Here is a 15,131-nt window from a genome sequence, read left to right as displayed (position 1 = left end):
AACAATGAAGACAAAAGGACTCAACCCCTGGTATCTGTACGGTGATACTGGCTGTCTATCTAAGCTAAGTGCAGAAGTTTTCCCACCACAGGCACTTCTCCGTTATGGCTGTTCCAGGGTACACCAGACCGACACTTCACACTCTGTCCACAGTCTCCACCATTATTGCAGCCGAGGCTTGCCCACAAACTACTACTCTGTCCCCCTTTCTCCACTATCCCAGCTCCCTCACAGGTACTCCGTGCCGACTCCGCTGACTGTCTCCCCCGTTACAGCTTCTGAGTCTCCGGCTACCCCTCTGCACCCCCACAGCACTTGGATCCCCTTTTCACTTTATTGTAAGCTGACGTCCTTCTCCATCAAAGCCAGCTTCTGGGTCCCTGTGAATCCTGGCTCCTGGTTCCGTCTTAGTCCCTGTCTTCCTCCCCATGCCATTTTGCTTGTCTGTTGTTTGTCTACCGTTATAACACCAGCCAGATTAGGAGACCAGGGCTCAGCAAGCAGTGGTTGGTGACATCACTGAGCTCCCTGTACCCAGCCAGGCACAAAGGACAAGGTGGCACAGGAAGTCACTTGGTTTTTGGAGCTGTTTGCCATTTGGGTATTCCAACAAACATCTGTTGACGGCTGACTGTGTGCCAGGCTCCGTTGTAGGCACCAGGGACACAGTATGGGATAAAAGAAAAAATTCCTGTCCTCCTGGATCTTATGTTCTTCTAGGCAAAGACCCAGGTTAGACAATAAACACAATAAATCGTATGTTAGGGAGTGGATCAATGCTGTTTGAAGGGTGAAGAAGAGAGTCAGGTCTGGGGATCTGGAATGACGGGTGCAGGTAGGAACTTTTAAATAGGGTAGTCAGGGAAGGCTTCCTGCAGCCAGTGGCACTGACTCAGGGAATTGGAATAAGTGAGGGAACAAGGCATGTGGGTATGCGACAAGAACATTACAGTCAAGTGCAAAGTCCGCAAGGCTGGATGGTGCCTGAGTTAATCAGGAAGAGCTAGGAGGAGGCTAGTGTGCCTGGAGTTAGAAGGGTAGGAGGTAAGGGATGGACCTGATGTCTAGCCGATGGTGAGGACTTTTGTCTTTGAAATATTTCCACTCCCATCATGGCCGGGCACATGGGCCTTAACTTACTGGTTAAACCAAGGCTGCCCGAAAAGGGAAGCCCAGAAGAGGTAGGGGAGGGTGCTTTTGTGCAGCATAAGGATGTCTCAAAAGGCTGCCACCATCTCAGCTGAACGTGGGGATGTTGTGGGGCTTTCCAGGCAGAGAGGAGCAACGGATTAGGCCTGTCTGGTAGTGCCTGGCACACAACCGGCACCCAATAGATAAAAATAAAAACCGCAGAGTGAGGGGAACCGTGGGCAGGGCTGCGGCGGCCAAGTTGTGGTGGATGAGAGGCGCAGGAAAACTCAGTTCAGCGTGCATACGCAGATACTCGGGTGAGCCGGTGAGCCGAAAGGCCCCGCCCCTCTCAAAAGTTCCGAGCCTGCGCAGTAACAGAGCCCGCCCCTGTAAAGGGCCGCCTTTTTCCTGTCTTTTCAGCCTTGACTCCGCCCCCGAAGGACCTGCTGGAGGAAATGGGAGGGAATAAAGGTGGGACCAAACTCCATTGAGCGTTCTTGGCCAATCACCTGGAGGAATATTTGTTCTATAGTGAGAGAGGAGCTCAGAACAAAAAGGAGGCCCCCTTCCCTGATGGGGAAAACCAATGAAAAACGTGTATAGGAGTGGGGGCTGAGGGAGAAAAGCTGAGCCACGCCCTTCATTCTTGCTTTGCCTCACTACAGGACGCCGACCCGATTGGTTGGGCAATAACCTCAAAGGGCGGGGCTGCAAACGTTCACAGTAGCAAAAGAGCTAGCGGTGGAGGGAACAGCGGGGCGGGGCCAGCCTGTCCTAGCTGAGGTGGTAAAAGGCCAATGATTACCCAAGCCGCCTGTCCTAGAAAAGTCATCTTCTCGCGAACCTTTAAAATTCCTGCTTGCTGAAGCACCTCAAGGGACCCAAACTGACAGCCTCATTTGTCTTTTTCCTTCTTGCAAAAGTCCCGTTTGCCACCATGGGGATGTACCAAATGAGACTGAGTAGGGGGAGCGAGCGGTGACTGGCACGCCTGACTAGGGCTGCTGCTTACCTCCACGCTAGCAAACTTCTGGCAAGACCCGAACTTAGTCCTAAGCAGCCTCTGCACTTGCCCCTCTGGCGCCGTTCCAGGGCAGGCGCCACATTCCTCTGTGGGCGCGCAATGGCCGCACCCCCTCCCGCTGCGGACGGGTCTTTTGGTACATGCAGTCCGAGGTAAGTCCCCTCCTACCCGCTTCACCCTGGCCAGCGCGTGCGTGCGCATGCGCGGAGCGCGGCGCGCGCGGCGGTTGGGCCGTTGGCTGCTCGGCCCTGGGATCCGCGTCTCCGCGAGCAGTCGGCTCTGAGCCGCAAGTCGCCGTGAGCACTCGGATTCGAGCCGGCGCCAACGAGCCCGGGGGCATCGCCCGCAGCGGCCAAGCTCATGGCCGGCTGAGCGGGACGCCGCCTCCGCCTCAGCCACCGCCGCCGCCGCCGCCTCCTCCTCCTCAGCCGGCGGCGGCCCGGGCCCAGCAGCCATGGCCGAAGACTACTGGGACGGGCGCCTGCGGCGAACTGGAGGAGAAGGAGGTCGCGCGGCCTGTGGCCAGGCCGCCGCCCCAGGCGCCGCCGCGCCGGCCCCGCGGCTCTGAGGTTGCTCGCGCGCCCCCGCCGGTGAGCGCGTCCCCGAGACGTGGGGTGGGGGCTGTCCCTCCTCCTATAGAAAGAACGCGACCCCGGGCCGTGCCCAGGGGTCTGGCCTGCAGGGCTGGCAGGTGCCCCCACCCCCGACGAATTTCCCAGAATGCACCGGACAGGGGGGTCATTCGGGGCCTCCCCTGACCTTGGCCCCGCCCTGGGCCCGTCCTAGGAGCTAGGGATGGGGAGTGCTGTGGGTGTTAACGGGGTAATCTAAGGACCAGAGAGTTTGGAAATGGGTGGCATGATGGTGAAAGGCTTGAGGTTTACTACCGGGGAGGAAGGGGGGAGGGGGGCTGACCTCTGCAGGGGTCCAAGCATGTGGTCATAAGCCTTAGGGCTGTGTGTTCATGGAAGGGGGGCGCAGGACAGCGAGGGACACCGGGGTATGTAATAATAGGGGTAGGGTATCGGGACAGTTCCAGGACACGCTAGTAGGGGCCATGGCTGTAGAGAGACCCAGTGTATAATGATGGGTAGGAATGTAGAGGTACCAGCAAGTATGCTGATAGAATCAGGGCTCTGAGGCCCCAAGACTGATAAGTGTCAGTACGGTATTAATGTTTCTTTGCTTGTCCATGGGAGGCTACAGTGTGAGGGTCTAGAGTGTGCAGCTGAAAGACTCCAATGCGGAGTGTGCTGATGGGGCTCATGGCTATGTGTGCATGTGGTCATGGAAAGGGTGGGTAGTGGGGGCAGAGTGACAGATGGACTTGATGAGTGTGTCGTGGGGGTGGGACAGTGAAGACCTGAGCCCTGTACTACTGAATGTCAGAACTGTGTGTGCGTGATTCAGAAAGTTCATGGAAAACTCACAGCAGCTTTCCATTCCATCTTCCACGAACTTTTTGAAGCCCCTGCAGATGTGTGTGTGTGGGGGGGGGGGTAGTGGTGAGGGAAATGTCCTAGTACTGTGAGGGACTTGGTGCGCTAAGGGTCAGGGTACTGAGAGTATGTCCATGAAAAGTGGGGAATGCAGGTCTCCAGGGCATGTCAGGAAAGTACAAGGTAATACATGAAGTTCTAGTGACTGCTCGTGTGGGCTTGGAGCCATAGAGCCACTTGTTAAAGAAGACTTTTTTATTTGAAAGGCAAGAGTTACAGAGAAAGGGGTGGGGGTGGGACGGAGAGACAGAGATCAATCTTCCATCTGCTGGTTCACTCCCCAAGCAGCTGCGGCCCAGGCCAGGCTGAAGCCAGGAGCTTCTTCCGGGTCTCCCATGTGGGTGCCACTTGGACCATGTGCTGCTGCTATCTCAGGCGCATTAACAGCAAGGTGGGTTGGAAGTGGAGCAGCCAGTAGGGATTTGAACCGGCACCCATATGGGATTCCCAGGTCCTAGGTGGCAGCTTAACCCCACTGCACCACAATTCTGGCTCCCCATAGAGGCTCTTAATATGTATGTCAAGTGGAGGGGGAGCCAGAGCAGTGTGAGTTCTGGAATGTGCTGATCAGCATAAGAACATTATGAAGACAGTGTGTGCCTGCGTGTGTGTCTGTGGAGAGCTATAATGTACTGAGACTCCAGGGAGTGCTGATGGGAGATAAAGCTGTGCAGGGGACCTACTGTGTAATAAGGGGGAGCAGGGCTTGTGAAGGGACCCAAGTGTAAACCAGCAGGGGTTATGGCTGCAGAGGAGTTGAAGCAAAGAGACACAGAGGACAGGACATGCGATGGTCTAGGTGTGCTACAGTAGATCGGAGCCGTGGAGAGCTGCAGTGTGTGCTGCTGAGGGTCGGGGTGGAAAGAAGAGCTTTGTGCACTAATGAGGGTCAGGCTGTTATAGAATGGCATGTTTGTGTGTCCATGGGGAACACGGTTGAGTAAAGGTTCAGGGTGTGCTAATGCGGAGCAGCGCTGTGTGAGGCCCAGCATGTGCTAATAGGGGTCAGGATAAAGGTTCACTTTGTGATGGAGGGGATAGGGTAGTACGAGGACAGGAATGTGTGTCGATGATGGGGCCTCACTGTGCCCAAGTAGTTAGGGATCTGCAAGGTTCACTTTGTGTTAATGGGATTCAGAGCAGCGTGAAGATCCTGTGAGTACTCACCCCAAATGCGTGGTAACAGGGGTCAGAATCAGGTGAGGGGAGCAGTATGTTAATGGAGGGGGAGACATTGGTGCTATGGAGAAACTGACAGGTAGCTGGGCCAGGGAAGGGCCCAACCATGTGGTGGCAAAAGTTTCTTGGAAAGGGGCCGTGGAAATGCTAAGTGGAGTTCAGTGGGATACCATAGGGCTTTGAACACCTCTGGGGGTTAAAGGTACACAGGGAGGTCACGGGTGCCAATAGCAGTTAAGATACGGTGAGGCCTTCTTGAGAGTCTAGTGCATGCTGGTGAGGTCAGGACTCGGTGAGGAGGTGTGGTGAAGTGTGAGGAGTGTATCCTCATCAGTGGTCTATGTGCTAAGCGGGGGCCAGGATCTGGGTTGTGAGAGTAGTCTGAGGATGGGTGTGTGTCCTTAAGGGTCAGGAATGATCAAGAAAGACCTGTGCTTTTTGGGGGGGTAGAATTGTGTGTCCAGTTCTTCCTCCCTCCTTATTCTTAACTATGAAAAACTAAGACAACTGAAATGATACTATTTTGGAAGTTTTGTTGCATATAATTGTTCAAGTATCTCTGTTCACAGGAACCTGCCCAGGGTGCACACCCCTTATTGGGAGTGCTGCTTGGTACATAATCTTGTTCCCCATCTTCCTAAAACCTCTCGCCACAACTGAACTCTTCAACATGTTCAGCCCTTGGCATTTCCACTCAGAGGCCATAGTTCATTCTAGCTCCCTCCCATCATCCTTTAAGTCCTACTTACAGTCTCCCCAGCCCTTGCCCCATTGCCTATCACAACATGCGAAGCAACTGGATATCTGTGCCATATGGGGACACAAGGTAGTCTTTGGGAGCTGGCCATACTTTGCCTTCTTCGGCCTTGGGTCCAGGATTGTTTTGTCGCTCTTATGCTGGGTTCTGTGTGGATGGACCTCATCTTCTCTTAGGTCTTTGTGCTAGGCTAGTCCCTCTACCCCTCCATGGGGGTGGTGAGTTCAACCAGGCAGGAGTAGGGGTGGGAACTTCTTGGCTAAGCACCAGGTTTCAGGGTAACAGATGACCCATTTCTCTCCTCAAATCTAGCCCCAGCCTCATCCTCGACCTCCTATCTAGCTCTACTTCCCTTGGGCCAGGGCCATCTTAGGCCCTGCTGTGAGTCCAGATGGTTCCTGGGCCAGGTCTTTCCCCCTCCTTGCTGGCCCAGCACCGAGGAGGAAGTAGAAGGCCAGCCGAAGCCTTTTGGTGGCCCCATTCCCTCCAGCAGCCCATCTAGGTCATCTTCCTGTCGATGCCAGCATCTTTGGAGCACCCTTGTTGGGGGTTGTTCCTAACTAGCAGGGACCCCCTGCCTCAGCAGAGATGGTTCCTAGGCTCTCAGCTCCCTGATGCAGTCATTTCTGCCATAAGCGCTTTTGGGCATCTGCTGTGTCAGTCACTATTCTAGGTCCTCAGGATATAACTGTGACCTAAACAGAAAGACATTTATCCTGGCAGAGCTGATCTTCTAGTTGTGGCAGTGAAGAGACAGTAAAGAATAAAAGAACCCAATAAGTAGATGTGTTATTTCCAAGGAGGTGATGAGTTCTGAGGGGGACAGTTGGCAAGATGAGGGAGCTCAGGATGGTTGAGATGTTAGATATTCACGAAAGCCTCAGGTGAAAAGCTGAGATTAGATCAATGACCTGAAGGGAGTGGGGAGTAAGCTGTTTCAAAATCTGGGGGAAGGTATTCCAGGTACCAGGAACAGCCAGTGTAAAGGCCCTGCTGCGTGTGGTACAGAACAACAACTAGGAATGATCCGTGAGGTAACAGGGCAACTGAGGTATAAGACCTTGTAGGCCACATGGAGGACTGGGCTCTTTATTTGGATTTGGGGTGATAAGGGGGCTGTGGTGCATTTTCAAGTAGTGGAGAAATGTGACCTGGCTTTTAAAAATCTGGATTGGGCCTATAGGTGCCTACCAGATCAAACATTTCCAGCAGTCCTGAGGATAGCTGGTCTATACTGAAATGGGGGGGTCTCTCAACCCAATGGTAGGGTCTGAGTAGAATCCTCCCTGCATCCCCTACATGAGCAGACTTAATGGTTTGGTTCACTAGTCACCATGACGATGGTCACTGAGGGAAGCACGGAGTTCCTTATGGCTATAGAGAGCATTCTGCCTTGGCAGTTGGGGGTGATGTGGGGCTGGTGCCAGCGGAACATAATGTTTTATGGGCGTGCCCAGGGCCATGGTTCCTTGGTTCTGGGAGAGCCCCCTGTACCACCCAAACCTGGGTCCATTACTGCCGCTGCACCTGACAGTACCTGCTGTGGAGCCTTCTGCTCCCACAGTGAGGCTGCCACCCTAGAGACCATCAGTCTACCTACTGGGCCCCTGCCCTCAGCCAGCCACCCAAGTCTGAGTACCCAGGTAAGCCCCTCAGGAGCAGGGCCCAGGGCCCAGGGGCTGGTTCTGGGTGGGCAGGCACTGACAAGGGTCCCCATCCATACGGCTTTCTCAGGACTCCTGAACGGGGCCAGGGGCCCACAGTGGTTGGGCGGCCACTGACATAAGTTCACGTTGGTGTTCCCTACTAGGTTGTGGGTTTTAGGGGCCTCCTAGTGGGCCAGCAGATGCTAATAGAGGAGCCCTATGCCCTTACTCAGGTCGCCATGGATCGGATGAAGAAGATCAAACGGCAGCTGTCAATGACACTCCGAGGGGGCCGAGGCATAGACAAGACCAATGGTGCCCCGGAACAGATAGGCCTAGATGAGAGCGGCGGTGGCGGTGGTAGTGACCTTGGAGAGGCCCCCACACGTACCGCCCCAGGAGAACCTCGCTCTGGACGGGGCCCACTCAGCTCTGCACCAGGTGGGTCCACAAACTACTCCTTGGTCTCATGTCTCTAGGCTGGTTCCCAGGTGCTGCCTCCCGGCCCAGTTCCTCTTAGACTTGTGCTCCCATTTTCTTCCCCTTTCCTGCTCCATGTGTGCTGTTTTTCCCCTTCCCTGCCATCCTCTCAGCATTCTCTGTCCAACTGTGCCCCTGTCCTTGGCTTTGTGCCAGGCCCCAGGGGAGGAGACGTACCTTGCATGTTGCACCTGCCCCAAGGTTTCCTCTGCCCTTCTCCTGCACCCTGCGGTGGCCCCCTCAGGCCTCCTGGCACCTACCTATCCAGTGCACTTGCCTCCCAGAGCGCTTGGCTACCTCTGCCACCACCTGCCTACTGGCCCCAGTCCAGGGTAGCTGCATTTTCAACTCACCCTGGAATGGGGTACTCCACTAGGTGACTGTTGTCCGTCTCCTTCTCTGTCCGGGACCTGCCTAAGTTCCCTTAGGCCCCAACACCTTCTCCTTGAGGAACTGTGGGCTGCTCCAGGGGCCATGCATGCACATGTATGAGGAGGGAATGTATTGCATGGGAGAGGGAGTGTCTTGGGGTTCCTGACCCCATCTGGCATACCCTCCCCCTCTCCCTGCCACCAGAGATTGTACACGAGGACTTGAAGATGGGGTCTGATGGGGAGAGTGACCAGGCTTCAGCCACGTCCTCGGATGAGGTGCAGTCTCCAGTGCGAGTGCGCATGCGCAACCACCCGCCGCGCAAGATCTCCACTGAGGTGCTTAACCCACTGTTCGGGTGATGGGAACTGGAAAAGGGGGCTGGAGGTAGGGAGGTGGAGCTCATGGTCCCTTTTCTCCTCTGTCTTGCTTGGTAGGATATCAACAAGCGCCTATCACTACCAGCCGACATCCGGCTGCCTGAGGGCTACCTTGAGAAGCTGACCCTCAATAGCCCCATCTTTGACAAGCCCCTCAGCCGCCGCCTCCGCCGTGTCAGTCTGGTGAGCACTTTCTGTTCCTGTCCGCTCTCCTTCCTTTCCCTGTCCCCTCCCCTGAGCCTGCTTCGACCTGCCTACTTTATCCCACAGTCTGAGATTGGCTTTGGGAAATTGGAGACCTATATCAAGCTGGACAAGCTGGGTGAGGTGAGAGACAGCCAGGAGACCCACGGTGGGGATGAGGGTCAGCAGGAGCTCCCTGCAGCCTCATTACGCCTCTCCTGTCACACTTGCTCACACCCCCAGGGTACCTATGCCACCGTCTACAAAGGCAAAAGCAAGCTCACGGACAACCTTGTGGCACTCAAGGAGATCAGGCTGGAACATGAAGAGGGAGCACCCTGCACCGCCATCCGGGAAGGTACAGATCCCTGGCCCACCTTTCACAGGCTTTCCTCATGACACATGTACATCCTCACTCCATGGTATGAGCAGAGACAGGGGGTTCTGGAACTCCCCCTTCCAACACACTAGCATCTATGAGAATGCCCATCAACCCTATATCTGGGTAATAATCAGAGTCACCAGAAATCTGTTCCTGCTTGGAGGAAAGGTAGATGAATTGCAAACCAGGGTGCTCACTTTGGTTCTGACAGCATCTTTGATAAACCTCACCAGTGTACTTGCTCCAAAGTGTACAATCAGAATATCAAATGGAATGAATTTGAATTACACAGAAATTGAGTGTGCAAACTCAATTTCACACAATGCTACAGGCCTGTGTACTGAGGGTCAGAGCTAGGCCCCTTCCCAGAAACTAAAAGCAGGTTGTGAAAATCTAGTTCTTGCCCAGTCCTCATCTCTGAGGCTTATTTCCACATGTGGAACATGAAGACCCACCTTCCTGGCATAGGGTGGGTCAGAGCTGGTGGTTGTGAGGTGGTACCCCAGACTGCATGGGGAAAGAAGGAGACCGTGGGCTCGTCCATCCCTGCCCAGTCCTTGTCCTCACCTCTGTGCTGACTTTCCCCCTTCCCATTCCTTGCTTCTTGCAGTGTCCCTGCTTAAGGACCTCAAACATGCCAACATCGTCACACTACACGACATCATCCACACGGAGAAGTCCCTCACCCTTGTCTTCGAGTATCTGGTAAGGTTGTACGGCAGTAGGTCTTGCAGGGAAGTAGGGAGATGACTAGGAGTGACGGAATGTGACCCTTGTTCTGTCCCGCTCTGTCTGTCCTCAGGACAAGGACCTGAAGCAGTATCTGGATGACTGTGGGAACATCATCAACATGCACAACGTGAAAGTGGGTGTGGGGCAGGAAGCAGGGGCACCAGGGGTCCCCCTCTCACTGTACCCCTCAAATCTCCGACAAATGGACTTTTCCCATTTGGCTTTTTTGTAGTTGTTGGAAGCCCTTGGAGGGCACTGGGACCCTGTCCTCTTGTGTGTGACACGGCTCTGGGCTGGGTGTCTGGGGAGGGGGGAAGCAGTGCTTGCTGGGGGTTGGACTGGTAGATACTCTTTGACCTCTGCCTACCTTTCCTGGGTCCTCAGCTGTTCCTGTTCCAGCTGCTCCGTGGCCTGGCCTACTGCCACCGGCAGAAGGTGCTACACCGAGACCTCAAGCCCCAGAATCTGCTCATCAATGAGAGGGGAGAGCTCAAGCTGGCTGACTTCGGTACTGCTGCCTCCCCCTTCTTCCCATTGATCCCCAGCCTTACTCTGCCAGCCTCCTCCTTCCCCATAGTTGCCTGGTCTGGTTCCCCTTGAGCCTCTCCAGACTTTGCCAGCAATCTCCTCATTTCAGATGCCCCTTCTCTTGCCTCCCAGGCCTGGCCCGAGCCAAGTCAATCCCAACGAAGACATACTCCAACGAGGTGGTGACACTGTGGTACCGGCCCCCCGACATCCTGCTTGGGTCCACAGACTACTCGACCCAGATTGACATGTGGTGAGGACAGGTGGAAGTATGGCTGGGGCCGTGCATTGCAGGGGGTGGCTTGGTCACAATAGCCACCTAGCCAACTGCCTCCCCATCCACTGTGTCCTCCATGCCCAGGGGTGTGGGCTGCATCTTCTATGAGATGGCAACAGGCCGGCCCCTCTTTCCGGGCTCCACAGTAGAGGAACAGCTGCACTTCATCTTCCGCATCTTGGGTAAGGAGGCATGAGCCCTAATTGCTGTGGGGACATGCAGGGAGGACCTGTGAGAAGTTTAGGGTGACTCTTCTTCCCTGCCAGGAACCCCAACTGAGGAGACGTGGCCAGGCATCATGTCCAATGAGGAGTTCAAGACATACAACTACCCCAAGTACCGAGCCGAGGCCCTTTTGAGCCATGCACCCCGGTGAGGCTAGTGAGTGGGTGGGTGGGCAGGTGTTAGGGGCCAGAATGCTCAAACTCAATGTAAAGCAGATCCTCTTGTCCTTGTGGTAGACTTGATAGCGACGGGGCCGACCTCCTGACCAAGCTGCTGCAGGTGAGACCACCTTCCTGGGCCAGCTGTGGTTGGGAGGGGATTCCTGATGTGAGAACACAGACTCCCGAGGGCAGGGTCTATGGTAAGCAGGAAGAGGGGACCTATTTGTTGAAAATACTAATATTCCTCTGCTCCAATTCAGTTTGAGGGTCGAAATCGGATCTCCGCAGAGGATGCCATGAAACATCCATTCTTCCTCAGTCTGGGGGAGCGGATCCACAAACTTCCTGACAGTGAGTGGAGCTAGGGCATGGACTGGCTGGTGGAGGGACCACGGGGAACGGGACTGCCGGGGACAGCTGGGTGCATTGTGTAGGTTTCTGAGTATGCCACTTCTACAGGAAGGACAGCTTCATACTGTGTGACGGGTTATGTTTGTTACAAAAATGCTATTTCTTGTTTTTTAGTTACTTTTTTCACTCATGAAATGTTTCAAATATACATAGGATAGATTTCAACATGTTGAAGCAGACATTCCTTGTGATGTGTGAGGCTACTTCAGAAAGATCATGTATTAGTTGGCTTTTCATTACCTTAACTGAAATACCCAAGAGGACCTTCTTGGGGAGGAAAAGGTGTTATTTTGGATGACATTTTTGAGGTTCACGGTTCAGAACCAGGCACCCCCATGAACCTGGCATCTGGGACATTGGGTACACAGGGACAGTCATGGGGTGAGCCAAGAAGCGAAAAGAAAAGCTAAGATGAACTCAGTTTAAATAAGCCACCCCCTCACAAGAATTATATTCTGAGGGCAGTCCCCTAGTGACCTAAGTAGCTCTCACCAGGCCCATTGCCCTCTCAGACATCACAATGAGATCAAGTCTCCACCCTTCATCCAGCCACCCTCAACATCTGACCAAGTTTGGGGAGCTAAGTCCTGCTCAGACAAGTTCATTTGGGTACAAAAAAAATACTGGAATCCCTGAGTTTTTTTTTTCATGAGCTTTTTGAGGACCCCCTCATATATGCTTAACATGCACAGATCACTATTAGACAAAATAATGGGATGAGTCCCTAGCTATTCCAACAAGTCATCAGCTCATTTTTGTGTCTCCTCCACCCACAGCTACTTCCATATTTGCACTAAAGGAGATCCAGCTACAAAAAGAGGCCAGCCTTCGGTCTTCATCAATGCCTGACTCAGGTAGGTGTGGTCCCTCCCTTCCCCATCCCACCCCCCTACCTGCTTGCCCACCAACAGCCATCCGCTCTGCTTCCCCCTGCAGGCAGGCCAGCTTTCCACGTGGTGGACACCGAGTTCTAAGCCGATTCTAAGCCACAGACCGAGGCCCCAGCAGGCAGCGGCTGGAGGGATGCCACACCCCTCACAGGGCAGCCCCCAACTGCATCCTCCCTGCTTGCTGCCTGCCTACCTACCTGCCTGAGCCATGCTCACCTGCCCACTTGTCCCTTGCTGCCTGTGCAAAAACATCTGACCACTGTCAACCCACCCATTGGCCTGTCTCCTGGGTGCTAACAAAGCTCTCATCGCTCCTACGCCTGGTCTGTCTGTCTGTCTCTCTTTCTTTGTCTTGGTAGTTGCCGGCGGACAGCATGGCCGTGCCAGCCTCCCACACTGAGGCCAGGCCTCTCCCTCCTCGTCGTATCCTCCCCCAGGACCACTACCCCATGGCCAGCCAGGGGTCCGGAGCTAGCCCAGGCTGGGGCTCTCGACTCAGACAACATGGTGGCAATGCCTTGGGTCTGAGGTGTCCCCTGGCTGCTTTCCTGCCTACCCCATCTGCCTCATGTTGTGTGGGCCTTTTTTTTGTTTGTTTCATTCATTGTTGGTTTCTTTTTTAATTATTTTAAATGAGGTTTTCATTTTTTTAAATGCAATATCTCTGTATACAGACTGGCTGGGCCCCACCCCCTGCGTGTGGCCCTCTCACAGTATTTTGTGCAATGAAGCCCCGCTCCCAGCCTTTCAGAGGCAGGGACACAGCCCCTATTCACAACCCTGACCTTCACCAGACCCTGGGATCGGCTATAGGAAAGCATGCCTCGGCCACTCGCCTTCCTACCCCCGCCTGCCATCCCCAGCCGCAGGGGGATCTGGGGGCTACTGGAGACTCTGGGAGATGGACAAGGTGGGGGGCCCACTCTCTCCCTCCTGCAGTCCTGTAGCCGGGGCCTCCTTCCTTCTCAGGGTCTTCCCCAGCCCAACCCTTCTGCCCCCATCCCACTTGGTGCTGTTGAGTAGGGGCCCTGCCAGGAACTGACCAACTCAGCAAGGAGCCATAGTGTGTATATGTGCACAACAGGGACAGAGGGGCATGTGGAGGTGTGTGCCCAGATGTTGCCCCCAACCCCTGGGTGGGGGGTGAGGCAGGGCAGGGACAGTCTTCGGGGTCAGCCCCCGGATGGGTGGTTACCTCCCCTTGTTCCACCCTAAGCCCTGGGGCCCTCAAATGGGGTGGGGGGGCAGGGGTGGGAGCCCTCCTCATGGGGTTTGGGGGGTTGGGTTCCTGAATGCACCATAATCGCTGTATGAAATATTAAAAAGTCTAAAGTGTAAAGCCTGATTGCAAATCCTGTGGGGGTGGGGGCTAAGCCCACTGTGGGGGTGGGAGTGACTACTGGGACCTCAGGGAATTGATACCTGGCCCTCGTTGTCTAGAAGAGCACTGGGAATGGATACGACATGACTGAAAAAGGCATCTGAAGCGCTGCACATTTACTGGCACGTAGAGCTGAGGCAGGCAGGGCAGGCTGAACAGTGTTGATGAGCTGAGAATCAAGCAGAAACGAAGGTTAACCCAGGACCAGGAGGAAGCCTGGAAGAAAGTAGAGGCAGGAGGGTGTAATGAGGCTGTTTGAAGGCCCAATAGAAGCAGGGGTTGGGGGATGTGGCAGAGAGGCCTAATATCACCACGTATGTGGCTGGGGCACTGTGGAGAGGGGATGTGAGAGAGTAGGTTCTAGACCACTGAGCAGATTAGGGGAGTCTAATACATGGGGTGATAGGTGATAGAACTGGAAGTATGAATTATTGGTGTCCAGGAAGTAATGGGAACCACAGGCATGGATGAGATGACCCTGGGAAGGATGCTATGGTTTGTAAGGGTAGAGGTCAGATGGCCTAGTCTGGGTCTTGCCCTCAGGTGTGAGGATAGTTGAGGTTTTGGTTTTCTTTTTCCTGTGAATTCAAGCCCCTGTCCCCACCATCCTGGGTAAAGGCAAAGATAGACTTCGGGCAGAAGAGGTGCACTGCATGGGGCCGGCAAATACTGCAAGTAATAGCAAGCCTAAGTGATTGTTTACTGAAGCCCAGCAGTGGGAGCCTGTGGTTCTCTAGTCTCTCTGCTGTGTCCTTATAAGCACTTCAGTGATAGCTTGCAGCTTCAAGGTGCCATGATGGCTTCTGTGTCCCCAGAGAAGGGAAAGCAAACTGAGGAAACAGGAGTCCCACCTATTTTCTTGAAACAGGGCTGGAACTTCCACAGGCTCAGCAGACTTCCCATGCCATCCCTTAGCTAGAATCTGATGACACAGCCACCTCTGGCAGCAAGGGTAGCTGGGAAACTGAAGACCTTGCAAAAGAGGATAACATTGCCAGGCTGGACTCAGGACTAGAAATCGCCCAACGGCTCTGAAAAGTGCCTTTGGATGTGGGCAGAAGCTGGCCTCTGGGAAGTGGAGAAAGTTAAGTCGAAGCCAGGAAATGATTGGATTTACCTGGCAGCCCAGGTAAATGAAGAGGGGGGATTCTGCAGAGGGGCAATGAGGAGCATGAATTCTGAGTAGCTGACAAGATTCAGAAGGGCTCGAAGAGCAGCTGTTTGCCATGTGCCAGACCCAACTCATGCCACTTTGTTTGGGGACCCCCCCCCAAGTGAAAGGGCTTCTCTTCCTCAGGGTTTAGAATCACAGTAATAAAGAATCTCTGCCTCACCAAGGTTAACTGAAAATAAGGGGTAAGAGTAGGAGATCCTGTGGGAAAATGACCGGGGGGGGGGAGGGGGTATTGCAGAGAGAGAGACACCTGTGTGTGCATGGGTCCGGGGGCGTAGAAAAGGTAAGGTTTGTTTTGCCTGTGGGGACAGTGAAGGGA

General features: G+C 54.4%; 1 protein-coding gene across 5 annotated transcripts; it reads left to right on the top strand.

The window, feature by feature from the left end:
* The first annotated feature begins 1,909 nt into the window (after positions 1-1,909).
* On the top strand, positions 1,910-13,501 carry CDK16 (cyclin dependent kinase 16). Of its 5 annotated transcripts, none has more exons than XM_062183529.1 (16): positions 1,910-2,307; positions 7,470-7,677; positions 8,293-8,426; positions 8,526-8,651; positions 8,739-8,795; positions 8,895-9,009; positions 9,644-9,738; positions 9,836-9,898; positions 10,150-10,273; positions 10,426-10,546; positions 10,655-10,752; positions 10,837-10,942; positions 11,011-11,074; positions 11,217-11,307; positions 12,144-12,221; positions 12,617-13,501. In XM_062183529.1, the coding sequence occupies exons 1-16, from the start codon at positions 2,296-2,298 to the stop codon at positions 12,655-12,657; spliced, it is 1,533 nt and encodes a 510-aa protein (XP_062039513.1). In that variant the 5' UTR covers positions 1,910-2,295; the 3' UTR covers positions 12,658-13,501. The 5 variants fall into 5 exon arrangements, with proteins under 5 accessions (XP_062039513.1, XP_062039516.1, XP_062039514.1 ...); XM_062183532.1 differs by having other exon boundaries at positions 1,914-2,307; positions 11,032-11,074; positions 12,617-13,500; XM_062183530.1 differs by lacking the exon at positions 12,617-13,501 and adding an exon at positions 12,304-12,574 and having other exon boundaries at positions 1,914-2,307.
* The last annotated feature ends 1,630 nt before the right edge of the window (positions 13,502-15,131 follow it).

Source organism: Lepus europaeus, chromosome X (assembly GCF_033115175.1).
Source record: "Lepus europaeus isolate LE1 chromosome X, mLepTim1.pri, whole genome shotgun sequence".
In the NCBI taxonomy this organism is placed as follows: Eukaryota; Metazoa; Chordata; class Mammalia; order Lagomorpha; family Leporidae; genus Lepus; species Lepus europaeus.
This window is presented reverse-complemented; position numbering and strand designations above follow the sequence as displayed.